Below are 19,724 nucleotides of genomic sequence, written 5' to 3'. Positions count from 1 at the left end.
CAAGCCACCTCAGTTAAATAGTTGATTCTGCTACAGTGATAAACAGGGATTAAAATCTCATACGTAGGTTTTATAAAAGTAATAAAATGCTTCGGAAAGTTCAGTTGCTTGGCCTGGGCTCTATTGCATGTGGTAAATGAGTCACACAGCTTGTCACATGTTTCCTTACTCAGTGACGATGGCCGCTTATCTGATTGAAGCTTGTCACTTTGAGGAAACAAAGATAAGAATTTTGCTATGTGTGTATAGTAACTATTTTTATAGAGTAATGCCCTTTGCTCGAGCTTCAGAGAAGAGCAAATTTCCTGCAACAGCTGCTTGTAAATACTAAGTGCCCAATAAAGGCCTTCCTTGCTTCACCTCCCAGCTGCTTGTGGATTACATGAGAGCCTTTTTACCTGCTCCAAAAACACAGCTCTCTACCTGTGTAAGGTACTAGAAAATGACTCATTGATGTGTTTTTATTATGACAGAAATATTTATTTACTTTGAAATATAGCAAGCTGGACATTTCCACTGTTGGTGGTTTTAAAGTGTTTAGTGTCTTTTTCCTATGTTTTCCGGAGTTTCTATGAAAGTTCAGTTTTTTCTTTATTTCCCCCACCCCTTTTTCTTTCTCCCAGTCCCCTCCTTTTTCCTCTGTTTGCTGGGCATCACACTCAGGCTTCACTCATGCTAGACGTTGCTTTAACACTAAGGTATACCCAGGCCCCCAAATTGTATTTGTTAAAAATAAAACACTTTAATGTTTCAAAGGCAAAAAGGTCATCAGTTATTTAGAGGTGATGACTGTTAATCTCTCCCTTCCAGGTTTTTTTCCTCTGCAAGTATATCAGTGACATCTTTTTTAAAAACAAGGCGGTACTGTGTGTGAGGACAGGTAACCGCTGCAGCACCTTTGGGTTTTCAGCGGGACTGAAGAGATATCTGCTGTCTGATCACAATCAGGGAGGGAGACTGGGTCTTCATGGAGGCGCGGCTGAGCTGTACTTTGCTAGCTTCCTAAAACTTTTCCCTTTTTGCTGTCAGGACCTTCCCTTAGCAGAGGAGTGGGGATGAGATGGAGTATGTTGAGTGGCTTGTGGGCCAATGGAAGAGGCTCTCTTCCTTCCAACACATGTGGGCCGGAACATAATCCCATGATGGTCCCTGTCCGCAGCGAATGCTGGGAAATGTAGTCTAGCCCTGTGTCTAGGAGGAAAAGGGAGACAACTTGTTGAACAACTTGCTGGGCTGTAACTCAAATTTCTTAACCAAATACTTTACTTTAAGCATACATCTCTGTGCTAAATCTTGGCACCTCTCTATCTTTATCTGCCTGGAAGTCCTCAGTCTTCTCCTGCCTCCTGCTTTCCTTTTTCTCTACCCCACTTCCCACCTCAGCCACAGAGGTTTTTTTTCAAAAGTTTAAGTCAAACTTTGACACCACTGTGCTTGAAACTGTAGTGGTCCCCCAGGGTTGGAATCCCGCCCAGCTTCTGTCAGTGCTCCTCTCTGCTCTCTGACCCCACTGCAGCCCTCCACCCCTGCCTGCTAGGCATGGGATAGTGGAGGGAGTGGTAGTGATGGTGGTGGTGTCAGTCCTACTGGAAACCCTCTACCCCACTTTGGGTGTCTTCTCTCCAAAAAAGCCTTATTCCGGTGACCTAAGAAAACATTTTCTATTCCTCTCCCCTTTCTCTGTCCTCAGTTGCTTTCACTTAGTTATTGCATTATCTGCAAAGCACTTCTTACCATTAGAAATCATCTTGCATGCATGTTTGCCTTCTAAAGTCATATTCTGTTTTCCTGTCCATTTTTCATTGCTGAGAGTTCGAGGCCAGCCTGTACTACACAGTGAGTTGTAGGTTCTGTGAGACAGGCCCTCTGAATTGTTTGCATCTCTGTCTCGAGATACCATGTCTGGTACCTGGGTGGTATTCAGATGTAGGAATGTCTGTACTAGTTGTTACATATTTTTGGTGGTAGTATTGTAGCCCATTGCATGGAATTAGATGTTTACTGTAGAGGAGCCTTGAGATTTCTTTCAGTTGAAAAGAAAACACTTGGGTGACTAAGTCGTTTAGGTTTTTTGGTTTTGTTTTGCAACCTATCTTTACTTATTTTCTTAGGTTTGATTTTTATTTTAAATTTATTTTAACATATTTATTATTTTGAAGGGAATAAAACAAAACAGTAAAACAAAACAGTGAGAACAATAATGACAGCAATCCAGCCAAAACAAGACAGAAGGAAATCCCCCATAGTTGCTATATTGCATATTGTTAGCCTCTAAACATATGCTCTGACTACCAACTTTAGGCCTGCAAAGTCAATCAGACAATATAACTTTAAGTTGTTTTTGTGCCTCAGTTGCTATCACCCCAGCCTGTGTTCCTCCATATCAGCCGGTTGCTTATGGGGTGGAGGAGTGCGCCTTCTTTTCTCCCAACCCATGTACCAGCTGGCTCATGGAGAGGTGAGTTGACTTCTTAGTTCCCCTGGCCTGCATGGCTGCTTCTGGCTCACAGAAGCATTATCTGCAAAGCACTTCTTACCATCAGCACTCCTGGTGAGTTAACTTCTTGATTCTCCTCTTGTTAGGTTTGATTTTTAAATGAGGTTTTATCTATTAAAAGGATGTGTGTATGAAATTTTAAGGTATTTGGTGTATATTGCCACTGACCCTTTAGAAACACTCTACTGATTTCTATGTCCCTATGAAGACAGGAATCCTTGTAGAATTCACTTTCCACAGCACTGGGAGAAGTCTGCCTGCTGCTGAGGGGCATAGCCTTGCCTCCTTTTCTTTTTGAGACAGGGCCTCACTGTGCACCCCAGGCTGGTCTTAAACACATTGTAGAACCCAAGATAGTCTTGAACTCATGTCATAGCAATCCTCTTGCCTCAGTGTTGGGATTATAGGTTTGTGCCACTATGCTGGCTTGCCTTGCCTTCTTTACTGTTGTATCCTTATAGCTCATATTTATTAAATGAATGAATCAAATTGCCTTAGAAGATTGTAGTTATCTCTTCCTTAAAATTTCTTTTTATCCATTTACTCATATAAATAACCTGATTTTTTTTTCTTGGTTTGAAAAATAGGCCTGTCCCATGTAAGACCACTTACCCAACATGAGTATGAACTCAGAACAGCCAGATCTTAGCTGTGCTTACACTGTTCCTTCAAATCTAGTTAAGATTCTATTGAGTCTCAATCAAACCTGTGGAAGACCCAGGACAGTATCCAGGATTCCTGAAAACTCCACTAAAGAGCCAGTTTCTCTCTAGCCAGAGTTCTTGTACTCTGCTCCATGATATATGGCTGATAGTTCCTCTTTCCTTCCTATGCAGAGACCATGGGTGCTTTTATTTTTGTGAGACTGTGGATGGACCCCAGGAGCACATGGTAGGGAAGTATTCAGTCATCCATTGTATCCCCAACCATGTTCAATGGGTGACAAGCACATGAACACACAAGTTGAGAATGTCTTCTTTAGCATATTTGTGTGCAGGTATCCTTGTGTCAGGGATAGATGGCTGGATTGATGAAAAAAATCCTGGAGTGTAAGTTTTCTCTGATTGCATTTCCCAGTTGTATGTACATAGGATCTGTAATTGGTTGGCAAAGGCCCATTATCTGTTTTCCCCAAATTTTATTTTGACATTATAAGAACTTTTCGGTTTTCTTGCCCTCCCAACTAGGTTTTTACTAAATGTATTGGACAGATAAATTTCATGTTACATCTTTCTGGCCGCTCAGCGTCTGTGTTTTTTTCTCTTTCTGGGTAACTTTTCTGCAGACCTTTGACTATAACCACCAACTGCCAAGTGTTGCTGAACTCCAGAGTCTCTAGCTCAGGCCAGGACTTCTCTCATTTACCTAGTTAGCTGTGTATTTTCCCCCCTGGACTTGTTTCATGGGAACCTTGGACTTAATCCTCTCTTTTAATTTATGTTGGCAGTGACTCAAACTGGAACCTGGGAAGTATGTCCACCACCTCTCTCAAAGCATGTTATGCATGTTGTTTATTTTTCTCTCAAGACAAAAGATATTAATATATGAGTGAGTGGTTTTTTCCTAAGCTAAAACCTCACTATTTAGGTATAAGTGCAGTGTTGGTATTATGTGATAAATAAGTGAGTTTTGAGTTGCATTTTGGGCATTTGTTTTGGTTACTTTTCTCTCATTGCTGAGGCGAAATACCGACACCAAAATTAGGGAAGGAGAGGTTTATTTCTTACAGTTTTGGAGGTTTCAGTCTATACTCAGCAGGCTCCAGGCAGCAGGGTGGCCTGGTGGGCTGCTGTAAACAGAAAGTGCAAACAGCAAAAGAGAAAAACACACCTTCTTCCTGCTGTTACACTGCATGCTGGCTCCACCTCTGGATGGGTGTGGTGCTCACACCACCAATCCCAGTGCTAGACAATGAACCAATTACAAATGCTGGATTCAGCTGCATCCATGATTGCATGAGACTTGTGGAGGGAGCACTGACATAAAACTATGACAGCATTTGTCTCTAAAAGGTTTGCTATCACTGCTATATGCCATCTTTTGTATCCTGAATGTTTTAGCTCTGTGATGGCAAACCTTTAGGACAAGTGCCCAAATGGTAACCCCAACCCATTTATTTATCACAGCACTACAATTTTAATTTAGAAAAAACAACTCATACATTAACATCTTCTGTCTTAAAAATAACGTGTACTGTTGGTTCTCCACTACTCTTAAATGCTTGTCCAACCCATGTCCTTTCAAATGGTTCCATCACAGGGCTCTGCACTGTTGGTCTGCTTATCACTTCCATTAGAGCAAGGAGCATATTCATGTTTATATTTCAAGGCCAGGTTCCATACCCAGCATGTAGGAAATATTGGAATGAATGAACAGTTGACTAGCTTCTGAGGTGGTTTGATTGGATATCATTCAGGATGTTACTTTTTACTGGAACTGAAAAGTTATTTTTGCTCACTGATGACAGCATTGTGAAAAGCACTGTGATTCTGAGGAAGTATCTTAACACATAAATCTTTAACTATTTTCTATCCCTAGCCACACATACAAATATATTAACTTCAAATGAGGAATCATGTATTATATTTTTGGCACCTGGTTGTTCTTGGACATTTACTGGATAGTTCCATGCATGTCATTGTGTCCTTATATAACTAGGAAATACTTCTTCAAGTGTCAGTAATAGTGGATGATGATGGCCTCATTTGAAATTAAACTTGGGACTAATTCATCAGGTTACCATACTTTCTAGAGACTTGGGAACTTACACCTGCAGTGTTGCTTTTTAAACTTGACTGTAAGGAAGAATTACCTGGGTTTGAATTGATCTGTTCTATATGACCAAGCAGGACTGAGTAGAAATCATAGACTTTAATGTTGGGTACAAGAGAGCAGTTCTTTGAAGATCAGTTTCTAACTTTATTGTTTTCTTTTTCCAACAGGGAGAATCCCGTATTCTCAGAGTGAAAGTTGTTTCTGGAATTGATCTTGCCAAAAAGGACATCTTTGGTGCCAGGTATGTCTTGTTTTTTGTGTGTGGGCTTCTGGAGAGCTTGGCACACACTTCTCAAATGTAGGTGTGCACCAAAACTGTCAGAGGGCTTCTTAAGGAATGTCAGCAGGCCACATTTGAAGAGGCTCTGACTGGGCATTGCAAGGGTAGTGAGCAGGCTTGTCCTTCACACAGACTGATGGCCTGAGGAAAGAGATTATGGGATCGTCACCCTCTCAGTAGAAAAACAGTTTGGAGATGTGGCTGTGCTCAGCTGGCCCTCAGGATGCATGGTTCTGTGTTTGTAAATCCAGCCAATATTTGGGTCAAAAACATTTGAGTAAAAATACTACACCTGCAGTGAACATATATAGACACTTTTTTCTTGCCATAATTCCCTAAGTGAAACTGTTTACATGGCATTTACATTGTGTTAGGTACTATAAGTAACTGAGATATGAGTTTAAGTTTATGGGAGGATATATATAAGATAGTTCTGGTGCACCACCTACTACTGTGCTATTTATATAGGGACGTAAACATCTGTGGGTCCTGGAACTGTCCCTATGGACCCTGAGAAATGGATGAAAATACAGATTCTTAATTTTGGAAAGTATAAATGTGTCATTTGTTCCTAGGAGACTGGATATTGTGGGCATGTATAATCTAAGAGATTGGTGACTTGGGTGAGTTTGGTGATTGCTGTGTGGTTACAGAAGCATCATCTGGGCAGTAGGCTAAGCTTTCTAGGTGTTGCAGCTTTTTTTTTTTTTTCAAAGTACATGTGATATTTTTAGTCTTTAAATCCACCATTTGGCTTTCTGTGATGTGTATCATGAAGTTTTTGTGCTAGCAGCAGGGTGAGAGTAGAGTCCTTTAGAAGTAGGATTTGAACCAAACTTTGGAGATGAGAGATCTTTTGCATTTGGACCTAAGAGAGACATTAGAGATGGTCTAGCCCTGCTCTCTCCTTATTGTTGACAGATCTCAACTCTAGGAAGACCCAACTACAGCCATGTTACATAGGCTGGCAGTATTGGAAACATGGCCCATTAGCCTCCCTATCCCCTTACCAGGCTATTGTAATTTCTGGCAAGTCAGTCTGGCTCACTATAGGACTTTGTGATGAAGGCAATGACTCCTGAAAATTTCCCCTGTCAGGTCACTGGTTTTCTCTGGTTACCGGGTCCTCTGTATAGTGGTTCTGTGACTGCACGTGGTGCAAAAGACCCTTTGTGATGAGTCTCTTTCCATGTGGCTATCTTCGTCTGCTGCCAGTGGTAATTACAGCTCTGTTTTCGTAACTATCACACATCATGCACCATTTAGTTTTGTCTGTTAAAAAAAAGCTGATGTTACTAGAATGAAGCCTAGAGAAATTATTAAAAATAAAATTGATGCAAAAGCAGTTGAAATCTTTTTAAAAATTCCAGTGATTAAGTATGTCTTAAATGATTTATGCAGAACTATTACTCTTGAGTCAGGTCACCAGGATCCTCCTAGCCCGGTGTTGTTTCAGGGCCCAGACCGAAGCCTTTGCAGCTGATATGTTGGAAGGGGATGCAAATCCACCTGAGGTCCCTTATCACATGAGCAGAGGTAAACTGAAGGGTGGGGCACAGGCGGGGAAATCCATGTCACTCTCTTCCATGAAAGCCATTCCTTCAGCGGACTCCATGAGTCCACGTTCCTTGCGCCCTAAACTGAAACACCGTTTCCTGGAGTCCCCAAATTTCATACCTATTGAAAACTCCCTTATATCTTGCCTTTTTCTGTGAAGCCTTTCAACAGAATTTCTGCTCACTTGTATTTTTTTGCTTACCCATCTAGCGGCTATGGTGGGAACAATCTCCTTTTTGGTATTCATAGATGCATTATCTGGTGGCTGTCCAGTATTTCTTTCACTTGTCTCTGTTACTAGATTGGCAGTTTATTGCAGACAGACAGCTCACATTTTTATGCCTTTCTCCTGTTACCTAATGGAAAGAGAACCAAGAACCAGAACAAAAATTGCTTTTTAAATATTTATACATCTGCATGATGATGAATTGGCTGTGTTCTTATGTTAGAAATTCCTGTTGCTTTCCCTGTTTTTTGAACTCTGTCATTTTAAGAGAAGTTGATTTTAGATAAGTCTGATGTTTTGAAAATTGATTTGGTTTTTGTTTTGTCCAAATCCCTTCATTAAAAAATGACATTGATTCAGACTGTGTTTCTTACCCTAAGGTTAAAATTGTAATGAAATTATGCTCTGAGTCTTAGAAAAGTCAAGTAAATTCAGTCTTGAAATTTTATTTATATGAAAACAAGCAAAGGCATTTCTTAGGAACAGATAAACAGGAACTATTCTCCTGATTGTTCATTAGAGAGACAAACAGTGTTGTCATCTAATGGGTAAAGTGCCAGAAAATGAGACAGAACCTCTTGAATTGCTGTTCCATCCTTCATTTTCTTGGATTAATAAGGGGAAACCCACACTTTGCCTCTTCTCTGCCTTGTTGTCTCTCTGCCTCTCTCAGGTCCCACTGACTTGGTAGCAGCATAATTCTTTAAGTGTCCATGTGCTGGTGAGCCAGCAAAGTCTAAAGGGCCAGGTGACAATGCAGGTTGGTGCCATGGTGGCGTCTCACTTAGGGGATGACACTTACTGTTGCCTAGTGACCTGCCTTCTCTCTCTGCATTACTTTGGCCAAATCCTTTGAAACCCACTATGTCATGGTTGTCTATCTAGAGCAAAGAGGATGGTCTCCCTGTGCTTGGCTTCTGAAGCTGGAGAAGAACCCAGATGACTAATTGCCGGCAATTCTGAGGTTTAGTTTAAGAGTGTGGTTTTGGCGAGAGGAATTTTTGTAGCATGTGTTCCCTGCTGTCTCTTCTGTCCTTCAGAGCCCTGAGCTTGCAAGTGCCTCTTCACCCTTGAGCTCTCCCCTGAGTATTTTCTCCACCTTGATCTCCCTTGAGGGAAAGAAGCCTGGTCAGGAGTCCTTGATGCAGAAGAGTGGCAGATGGAGGAAGGTGGGCAAATTCATGAGCGCGCCATCAGAGGCGGGGGTGGGATAGAAACCACTTAGGCAGAGATGTATTTAGAGACAGGGATCTGTGGCTGCTAGGGCACCATCTCCTTTGTTTGTCAGGGAGGTCTTGGGCCAGGGTGAAGCAGAGCAGTAGACCAGAGTTGTGGTGTGTAAGTTAATATGCAGATCGAGGATATGTGGTGGTCAAGAATGCCTTTGGGACAGCAGAGAGCTCTGTCCTTCATTACCTTCCAGCATGAAGATGGAAGCTGTATGGGGCTCTGTCTGAGGACCAGTTTGTGGGGGCCTGGTGGCAGAACATCGCTCATTTGGAGTTGGCTGATCCTTCCTTAAGAAGCCATTGCCGAGAAAGTCCTCCTTTGTGCCTCTCTCAGCCCAGTTGAGTGCTTGGGATTCAAGATTGTTTCCCTCTCCCCTCCAACCCAGTAGCTTTCATTAAAGGAAGTTCTGTTGAGAGCAGGTTGGGAGAGCTGAGCTGTGGCACCGCCTGAACACTGGCACAGCTGGCAAGGTGATGAGCTCTGCAGTGGAGGGGGCTTCCCTTCCTGCTGGGCTCAGAGACCCTGTGAGTGCTGTGGTGCAGTCTCTAGAGCCCTTCACCCAGGGGCAGGCACTTCTTTCTGGCTCAAATGCTACTACATTGGATGGGATGTCAGGATGAAGATGTAACCGAGACTCTGCTCACCCTGGATTAGAGGCTTCTCTTCATTACCCATACCACATTAAGGGATTATTTAAAAAAAAAATTGGTGCTAAGCAAAAGAAAATCTAACCCCTCGAAAAAGCAGACTACATGCAAAATCCCAGAGAAACAAGAAGAGGGAAGTAGAATCCTGCTGTAAACAAGTATCTGTGGGCCCTCAGCCCACCCTTTTTCCCTCTGAGCCCAGGCTCTTAGAGCCCTCCCTCCCTCCCCCCCCCCCCCAAACACATTGCTCCGCGACCCTGACCTCACCCTGTTCGGGGCTGTGCCGTTGATGGCTCAGCCTTCAGTCATCAGCTGACTGATGTCATCTCCTCCGTCATGCAGGCTGCCTCCCGGAGTCACTTCCTGTCCTTGGTGTTCCCATAATACCTGGGCATAGTTCTGTCAGTGGATTTCACTTGTTTTATCGTCAGAAGTGTTTGTTTCTACTAAACTAGGCTGTTAGCTTCTGACTCCTAGGATCATATTTTATACTACTTATTTTTTATCTTCCAGACACTAGTCTAGCACACAACACTTGCAGGTCCTCAGGGAGTAAGTACTGTGTTTGCTGAAAGGAGAACGTGAATTGGGCCCTGCTCTAACTCTTCCTTTTTCTTACTCTCTATTTGAAAAACTCACTGTTCTTTAAATTACAATGAAGTTATTGCTGCTTCTCATTATCGATTTTTTTCCTTTTGCCTGGAATCTGCTTGTCCAAATTTGTCCATCCATGTATGTGTCCGTGTGTCCTTCCTTCCTTCATTCCCATGTTCCCTTCCTCCATTTCTTTCTTTCCTTTCCTGGAGATTGAACCCAGGACCTTTGCACTAAGCTGCTTCTCCAGCTCTTTAAATTTTGACACAGGATCTCACTAAATCACTAAATTACCCAGGCTGGGCTCAAAGTTACGATACTACACTTCAGCCTCAGCCTCTCAGAGCCCTGGGTTACAGCATGCAGCACCACACCCAGTTGGCTTGCATTCTTTCAGGCAAGTTCTCTCTCATCTCTAAAGGCAGTGGCAGTGTACCTGCCAAAGTCTCTTTCACCAAGAAGATAGGACAGCTGCTGTCCCCTGAGCCACAGTGTTTCTGTGAATCTGCCTTCCTCCGGCCCCTTGTCCTGGCAGAGCTGGTCAAGAGGCTACAGCCTTGCCTTAGTATATTTTGTAGGCCCAGGGCTTTGGCATATGACAGTGGCTATTACAGCAATGTGAACTCACTAAGTGCTATGTCATCATTGTGTGTTATGGTCCAGCGCTGCCAGCCTGAAAGATTAGCTGCCTTTTCTCTTTCTGGATGTGCCATGGGCTCCTCATTCTTCTCCCTTAGGCGTCCATGAGAAGTGCTTTCTTTAATTCTCACTGAGGTGTTGTGCAGACCAGCAAAAAAGGCCAACCGAGGACTTGCAAGAAAGATGAATGTAGTGTGAGGTTAAGGGAAGCAAGCTGAAGTCTGGCATCAAAGAATTTTGGGAAGTCAAGGGGTGCATTCAGGGAACAGTTTCCATTCGATGTTGATGCTTATACAAAGCGACTACCTAACTCCACAAAAGGCATACACCGTCATTGCAGTAGAGCCTAGAAACTCCTTGTGCATGAGGTTGAGCTCAGCGGGGAATGGAATGTCAGGGTCCTGCTCCTTAGCAGTAGGTGTCAAGGCAGAGCCAAGGACATGAGTAGGGGATGAGGGAGCACCCGAGTGCTGCAGGTCACCTTGGCCATCCTCCCATGCAAAGGAAGTGGAGGCAGTGAGTCATGCACCAGGCCCAACCATCGAAGGCAGTTACAAGAAGCAGAGGTTAAAGCAATGTCGAAAACCCCATCAGCCTTCACAGGTGGAGAAGTTTCCTCACTTGCACGGAATCCCTTGTAGACACTTACAGGTGGGGCAGAGACAAGTCCTGGTGTTCTGCAACAGTGATGTGGATAGTTAGTTAGTTGTGGTTTCCTAAAGTGGGGTGTAAGGAGGGAGGGTAGGACTTCACCATAGCTTCTGTCTATTGAGCACTTGCATATACCAGGCACAACCACTCACTTTTGGGCAGTCATCACAGGAAGACACTGTTCTCATGCATGTGGCAGGGTACCAGTGACTGTTCCTTTGTACTTGTGCTTTCAGACAGAAGACTTTATTGTGGAGTCTGGACTTCAGGAAGACCTGGGCTCTTTTGGGAGCCTGAGTTACAGTCAAAAATGAAGCTGGAGCTGTGCTGTACTGGTTAGCACCTCTAACATACCAAGCTGGGACCAGAGCCAGTGCCTAAGTGTTTAGTAGACATTATTTCCATACTGACTGTTATTAAGTGTCTGTAGGTTGGCTGGCAGTGTGCACCATACCCAATGTAATGTCATCAGATTTTGCCCAGACTTCATGAAAAGAGAATAATTGCTTCCATATAATAGGTGAGGAGAAGTCAGCCCAAGGTCAAATGAGGCTACTGTGAATAAAGGGACCAATTAAGTCCAGACTTACATGACTTCTAACGTCCGGCTCTGACTAATGATAGGCTGATGTTCCTCTTGGAGGGTGCAGGTTCAGGTGTTGGATGACTCATGGAACCAGAGGACCATGTGGGTTCCTCTAAACACTGAGACGGATGATTTGATATTTTCTAGTTAGCAGATTTAAAGAGCTGGCTATTGTATTTGATAGACGCTGACTAAACCTTTTGTACCAGATTTAGAATAGATACTCTTTACTAAGGAAAACCTGAAAGTTTTTCTTTTCAATTTAGGATATCTTTCCAGTTTTCAAACTGTGTTGTTTTTCGGTTAAGCTTGTGTTGCAAGACACTGAGCCTTTTGTCATAGGTGTAAACAAAAACTAAAAAAGGTTATTTTGATGCAAGTTTTTGTCTAACCCTCCCAACTTTTCTCCTTAGTTATAACCAGTGCTACAGATTCAAGGTCACAGAGCATGTATCCAAGACTATAAAGCTATTCCTTAAAGCGGAGTGATGATAGCTAATAAAAAGTAACTCTAGAATTTTGTGCTTTATACAGAAGGTTTCACAAGTCATTGTGTTCAGTGAGCCTTAGCATTAAGTTGTATCTCTGTGAGTTGTTTTGGCAGATGATTCAAAATTTAAAATATATCTAAGCTGCAGGGCACTGGAGGGGCATGGCAAAAGCCCTGTGTCTCTTAGTGACTGAGAGTAATGGGGCCTATGTCATTTCACAATGATGACTTTAAAGCACCAGCTTGTCCCGATCCTTTTATCTAGCTTTAAGTTGTTGGCTTTTCACTGTTTGCCTCATCAGTTTTTTCCCTAGGTATTCAAAAGTGAATTACAGGCATCATGACATTTAGCTCCAAAATACTTCAGCCCACATCTCTGAAAAATAGGAACTTTTTTCTGTATAACCACAGTAATATTTTCATAAAATTAAAAATAATTGTCTAATGGACACTATTGTCTGCTGTCTTAATTCCCTGAACTGTGTCCCTAAATTGCCTTTTAGAGCTGTGCTGTTGAAATTCGACTGTAAATCATATATTGCATTTACTTGGTAGGTCTGTTAAAACTTCTTAATCTCTAAGTAGTTCCTCTCTTGTCCGCCTTTCAAGTGAGGAAGAGGTAGTTTATCTTATTTTCCACATTTCATTGTTTCCTGGTGATATTATGAACTATTGAATGAGTATACTCTTTCCCTTGTATTTCCTGCATGGATGCAGAGTGGGTGACACTGTGGATCCCGAGAGACATGGTACCATTATCAGTGGTGCTAAAATTGACCCTTGGTTAATGTGGATGTGATCTGATCCCTCTGATGTCAGATTGAAATCCCCCCCCCCCCGCCATGACCAGCAGGTAATTGATGAGATGGCGTGTAGGTATCATATGCATATAAACTTTAAATATCAATTTACTTTATTTCCTAAAGCATTGGAAATTCTGGTTTTACTTTTACTTTTACTTTTCTCCCCCCACCTTCTGTTCTCTTTTAAAAGTTCACTGTACAGAGTAAATCTGCTTCATTGGCCATGGGAGACTTGGGGACTGCAAGTGCTGTGAAGGCCCCTTGCTCAGCTGCAAGGACTACGAAGAGGCTGTGTGTAGACTGCGTCCAGTGGTGTCGAATGTTTTAGAGCTTTCAGTGGTAACAAACAGCCTGCTGTGGGACACGTGCCGTAGGGCTGCCACCACTGTCATAAACTGTTGGTCCCTGTGGACTGGACAGACTACATGGGTGTGTTTATTTGGCCAGTGGAACACTATGATTAAAAAAGAAACAAAACCCTGAACCAACATTTGTTAAACATGTTAAAATTCTAGATTCCCAGGTTTCCAGAAGGTCTTGGTGACTTAGGCATCCTGGATGTCATCTCTGGAGGGAAGTGCTGAATCTTTCCTGCTAGAGGAATTGAGCACTTCTGGCCATCAGGGAGCCCACAACTCTGTTATACTGTATGCAGGTGGCTCCCCTGGGGACCAGCAGGCCTTTAAGAGATTAGCTTGCATTTGGTTTTCTGCTCTGTGCACAGTCTTTAGCAGTTAACACTGACTTCTTTTCCTGCCCTGTCACGGAGCACCTTGCACTATACAGAAATGGGGTTTGTGATCTGCATATTCTCTGCGTGTCAGTGTCTCTCTCTCTCTCTCTCTCTCTCTCTCTCTCTCGAGGCCTCTGTGAGCAGCCTTGTTGTCTAGGGCATTGCTGAACATCACATCATCAACCAACACTAATGACCTCCGGGCCAAGAAGTGTTTATCTTAAAATCCCTGTACCAAATAGCCTGTGCAATTACCCATGTGAGAGCCCTTGAGAACCTAACTCCTAGGCTGGCTATTGTAATTGTTTTTCTCTCTACCTCAAGAAACCAAAATGACATTAGAGGATATTAACTTTTTCTCTCCAGATTTAAATTAAAGCCTCTTCTAATTTCAAAACAGCCACATAACTGCTTATGTTTTTATGTTTGCCTTTTCTGGTCTTAAAATGTGTGAATGTTTGTAGCATCTTTTTAAACTATGCCTGTGGTAGCCTGTATGTCATCCATCCCACCAGGTTTCCCAGAGAGTCATGATAGAGGAGGCTCAAGCAGCAGTTCTCCAGGCTGTTAGACCCCAAGGCTGGCTGCTGTCTAGACAGTGCCATAAAAATGGATCTTTCTGACAATCTTGAATTGCTAGGAAAAGATTGTGCTGCAGCTAGGAAGCACTAATTGAGAGTGCAGAGAGACAGAGAATATCTGATCTGTTTAAAAAGATTGCCATATGAATTGTTCTTTCTTGGGGGGTGAGAGCGGTCTTCCCTGATGTTGGATTAGAAGGGATTTGCCTTGCCTCCTGATGCTTCAGTGTCTAGGAGTCACAAAGGAGCCTTTTCCCCCACCAATGACTTGACCAAGAATAGAAGGAAAATCTAAGAGTCTTGCCTTCTTGTTTCCTAGCAGACAGTTATGCTTTGTCACTGAAAACTGGATGTGTTTTAGGAGGAGGAGAAAGCCTGACACCTAGTAAGTGCTTGGTAAACTTCGCTGACCTGGTCAGAGTGGAACCTAGGAGAAGTGAAAAATTACAAAGCGTAAAGAACTTTGGGGGTAGTGTTCTCTTGACCATAAACGGGCAGCATGTAGGGCAGAATCTGAGCACAGTTTTGGGGTGGTGCTGCTGAATCCTCCACCTGACACTGTCGTGAGCACTTGGAGCCCATTCTTTGCCCATCCCGGTTCCTGCTTCTCCTCCTGCCTCGCCTTTTTCTTCCGTAGTGGCAGGCCTTTGTGTGTGTCCCCGTGGCCTCCTCTGTCTCTGTCCTTACTTTCTGTTTTAATGCCTTGCATTTATGTCACCATCTTTACTAGTCTCTCTTTCTGATGGTAGGAAAGAGCTAAAGAAGCAGCTGAAGTATAGGGAGAGGAGAGTGTTGCCAAGTTGAGACGAGTCAGAAGGGAAAGAATTTCTGAATGTGTACGACAAGGAGGAAAATATTTATCTTACAACAATTGAACTAACAACCAAACCTTTGGGAACACAGGCAGAAGGTACTGCAAGAGCAGTTCTGTGGCAGAACAGCTGGGGGCGCCCCTGACCTCGTGGGTATGGGGGTGTGTTTCTCTGTGGGTGGCCCCAGCCTGGTCACCACCCATCTGCAGTGCCTGGGATGTTGGGAGATTGGTTTCCCTGGGCTCATCATGCATTCCCGGTGTTAAAGGTACAAACACTCCATGCTTTTAGGCATAAAGTACAATCAAGCATCTATTATGGTACATTTCATTGTTTCTCAGATACACATCTTAGAGGTTGCATTACTGAATCTTCTAAGAAGCATTGTCATAGACTTCATAAACCTATTTAATGTTTATATTTGGGAGAAGAACCTGGACAATAAGATTTTTTAAAGACTGTAAGTTAAAGCAGGTTCTTGCATGGAAAGTAAAATCTTTCTTATCTGTTGTACAAAGATATACATCATCTATATAAATTTACATCTATGTAAATCAGAGGCCAGTGAAGTTTTTGTATTAAGAGCCATACAGATGTTGGAGGCTTTGCAGGAACCTTGGTCTCTGACATAACATAAAAGCATGCTTGAATGATATATAAACTGTGGGATTGTTTCCTACTTGCCTTCTGATGACTGGAGTTGAATCTTCTGTGGTCAACTGGCAATAGACAGATGAGCAGGAGAAAAAACACTGATTTATTTGACATTCCAATGTAGTACAGGAGCCTTCAGATTGAAGAGCAAAGGCCCAGGGTGAACTGGCCTCTATTTGATGCTCAAGTTAGACAAAGCAGGGGCAGCCATATAGAATGTGATTGGACAGAAAGAGTCTGAGCTGATTGAAATAGGAAGGCGACCCAGCAAGGCTGTACAGATGCTTCTTGGCTGTCCAGTGTAGCACGACTTCCTCTAGACAAGGGGCAGGACATGTCTGGCATGAAGGTCTCAGTTTCTTTATGGCCAGTTGTTACACAGAATGGTGCGGGGAAAGGTTAGCACTGAGATTTTAGGTTTTATAGCTGACTTTGGAATAAAGAGGCTCTGGTTTTTATCACTCACTTTGGGAAAGAGGAATTCTTAGTTTTTTGACATTCCTTTTGGGAGGATGAGGAGCAAGAGACAGAAGGGTAGCAGAAGGTCGAAGAGATCTTCTCTCTGGAGTATCATTTTACTGGGCCGCAACAAAACCAGTAGGCTTGGCTGCATGCCAGCGGTCCGTGGACCACGGTTTGTCAGCCCCTGCACCATTGATTTTTCTAAGACAGATATATTTAGAACTAGGAGAGTCTGTAGTATTTGGTCATGATTTCCAAATTAAACTTTCATACAGCTGCTGGCTGTTCAGTGACAAACAGTGCTTCTGCTAGTAGTGACTTTTTGAGCTGGAGGAGTGGGATTCTAGATAATGCATAGTTTTCTTTGTTTTGTTTTGTTTTTCCTTTGCAAGGGTAGCAAACTTAAAATATAATTTATAAAACTTTTGTGTACAATGAATTTTGAGGTCTACAGATGAATGCAGTTGTAAAATATTTTGGTCTTGGAGGAAATAATTGCTCTCATGGCTTTCTGCATAAATTACATGAATAATACAGAGTTGAATTTATGTGCATACAAACAATGCAGTTTCATAACTAAATGAATGTATTGCAATTAAAATAGGGCTTGCTTTCCCTCCTGTTTCTTTTTTTAGGGCATGAGTTTGGATTTTTTTTTGCAGCAGGGTCTTGCTATGTATTTTGGGCTGACCTTGAACTTACTGATGTAGCCCAGACTGGCCTTGAGCTCATGGCACTTCTCCTGCCTCAGCCTCCTGAGTGCTGGCCACCATTCCCGGCACGCTTCAGAGTGTTTCTAAGACCTTGGTACAAATAATGTTTAATAAGGAATCTACAATGTGTAACTCTTGCGTAAATTATTAAAAGAACCAGCATTCCTACTGTATAATATCAACACAAGTGACATAAAATATGCCTTGATTTTTAATGAATGTGGGCAAATGTTGTTCTGGCATATAGAAGGGCGAGAATTAAGATACTTCACAGATTGCTTGCATTTCAGCTGTGTGTTGTTGTAGGCACATTATTGTGCTTCCTGTATTAAAGAACTGGTTTTTAGATGCTTGAAATTGGGCAGTCATGGCAGGAAAGTAGAGATGCATTTGAAAGAAACATCTATTTCAAGTTTTGGGAGTGACTTTGTTGTCAGTGTTTGCAAAGGAATAGATTTAATACAGGACATATAATGTTTATTTTATAATATATTCTCAAAAACTCAAATGCAGAAGCATACAAGAGATCTGTCCACATGTTAGAGACCCAAAGAATCCAACTGAGGGCCTGGCTCTCACAGCAATGTCATGCACAAGTCCAGCTGAAGACGTAGAGCTTATGGTAATGTCCTCCACGGATCCAGCTAGAGACCTAGGGCCCATGACAGTGTCTCATGCAAGTTTGTATCAAGGGTCAGCACTGGGAAGGCCCAAAGGTCAGTGGTGGAAGCTAGAAAGTCTGTGCCAGTGGGTCGAAGGATCTGTGCCGGTAGGCTGAGGGATCTGCACTGGAGCCAGGAAATAATGCTCAAGGTAAGAACCAGAGCTCCCCCAAAAAGAACCACCACCATCCTCGGTGACAGTGAGGACCTGAGCACTTCCAGTGATGAAAACAGCAGAGTTCATACGAGGAAAACCAGCATGACAAGCGTCTCTAGACCAATCAACAGCATGTGCCATCTTTCCCTCTAGTTCTGCTTATTTGCTGTTGGCAACAATTTTGTGCTGGGCCTTCCACACCCGGAACCACGCTGACTCAGTTCACCTAGGTATTAAAGTTGACCATTAGTTGATCCATCACAGACGAGGTTGCAAAATGCTGAATTTTACAAGTTTATTTCAGTTTTTTGTTCTCAGCCAGAAAATGATGGTATTATTTGCATATTATATCTGAACTCTCCCTCTCTTGTGCTGACTTAAAAGTTCGTTGAGAATAGTGACTTTGACTCAGTCCAAGTGATTTGGAATGCTCTCTAGGAAGTCCAGACAACAACTTGTACATTCCTTTTCTGTAGACTGGTCTGTAGCTCTCCGTACTACCACTTTATTTTCTCTTATTCAACTGTCTTATTCTAGAAATGAGATTTGAATGAGTCGAGCCATGTAATTTAGGATTATTTGTCCTTGGAGTTTCTGCCTGGAATGTCAAAGTGTTCAGTATCTAAAATGACCTGTCCATCCAGGCATCCCTGCAGGGGCCCAGGGGCTGTCCTTGGCTCTCTCTTCTCCTGAGCTTCCGTGTCTGGTTCTCAGTGTCTGGGGAGAGGAGTTTTTCAGCAGGGCCGATATCTTCCCTGTGTTTTTTGTTCCTGCACACATGTAGAGACTTGCCTTTCACAGACATAAATATTGTTCATACTCTGCCCTGACAAGAGCCTCCTGTGACTGCCCGTGGCACTGATAAATGCAGACACAAAAACCCTCTGTGAAACCCTCAAGCGTCCCTTGCCCCTTGCCTCGAGTTTTCTGAGCAGCCACGCTCAGCCCCGGGGGTCCTCTGAGGCTGTACTGTTCCTTGTCCGAGCCTTGCTGGGCCCACAGCCACAAGCTTCTCCCTCTACACAGCTGGTGGTCTGTCCTGACCTGGGTTGGCGTTGTGGGTCCCTGTGCCCACATCCCCGAGGTTTACAGGCCTAGCCTTTGTTCCTTTGTCCCGGCAGCTCTCTGATGGTGCCGTAGCATGTGCTAACACTTTCCTCTCTGCGAAAGCGGGACCGTGTCCTCTGCAGTTTCTGTGGCTCCATGTTGGTCCCCAGACCTGAGTGCTGACTGCCGTTGCTCCCCCACTGTGCGTGTGTTTGACACACTGGTGTGTGTTCGTCCAGAGCCGGGGCTCTGGCCATCACTGTCTCTGGACTGCATTTCTTTCCTGCTGCATGTTCTCTAAGTGATTTATAGAGGTTCATATTTTTTTACTTCTTGTTTCATTAATTTTGTTGTTTGCTCTTAAGGCCCTCATCATCTTCAAAATAAGCAAGTTATAAATTTTAATAATACAAAGTTTCTTTTCAGGTACACATTGAATTATTTCTCACTCCTCCCTACTTTAAACTTAGCAAGATACTTTCCATTTCAGGAAAGCCTCACTTTTAACCCTGCTACCCACGCAGGCAGAGTTCATTAGAGGCTAAAATTGTGAAGCCTGTACTCCTGAGGTCTCTAGTTGGGTCTCTCTGCTCCCGTGTACTTGCAGTCACAGCGCCCTCTGGTGGCTAGATCACCAGGTCCATTTTCCTATTAGACCTTAGAGGTGTCTACAAATCTAATACTAACTCATTGGAATTTTTTTATAAAGCCACAATATTGATCACATGTTTTGAAGATCATTTAAATAATTTTTCAAGTAGTGACACATAGAAGGATTATTTTACTTTAAGCTCTTTCTACTTTTTACTTCATTGGTTTCAGAGTAGCTAATATATAGCATTAAGCACTACTTTCTTTTTTTTTTCTTTTCCCTGTCAGATAAGGTTCTAAATTTATAGAAGCATCCAAATAGATGTTTCTAACTAAA

The 19,724-nt window shown here is 42.9% G+C and overlaps 1 protein-coding gene across 3 annotated transcripts in view; it reads left to right on the top strand.

The window, feature by feature from the left end:
* Positions 1 to 19,724, top strand: part of Nedd4l (NEDD4 like E3 ubiquitin protein ligase) — a 335,786-nt gene that overhangs the window by 107,541 nt on the left and 208,521 nt on the right. For all 3 annotated transcript variants that reach the window (XM_005005527.3, XM_003474136.4, XM_013157143.2), the window contains exon 2: positions 5,440 to 5,513. In XM_005005527.3, the coding sequence (XP_005005584.2) occupies positions 5,440 to 5,513 (74 nt within the window). The remainder of the gene's footprint in view (positions 1 to 5,439; positions 5,514 to 19,724) is intronic.

The sequence above is a fragment of the Cavia porcellus genome, unplaced genomic scaffold, assembly GCF_034190915.1.
Source record: "Cavia porcellus strain 051 isolate PalLab524CR breed Dunkin Hartley unplaced genomic scaffold, mCavPor4.1 scaffold_20, whole genome shotgun sequence".
Lineage (NCBI taxonomy): Eukaryota > Metazoa > Chordata > Mammalia > Rodentia > Caviidae > Cavia > Cavia porcellus.
The sequence above is the reverse complement of the archived record's forward strand: the minus strand, read 5'-3'. Positions and strand labels throughout refer to the sequence as shown.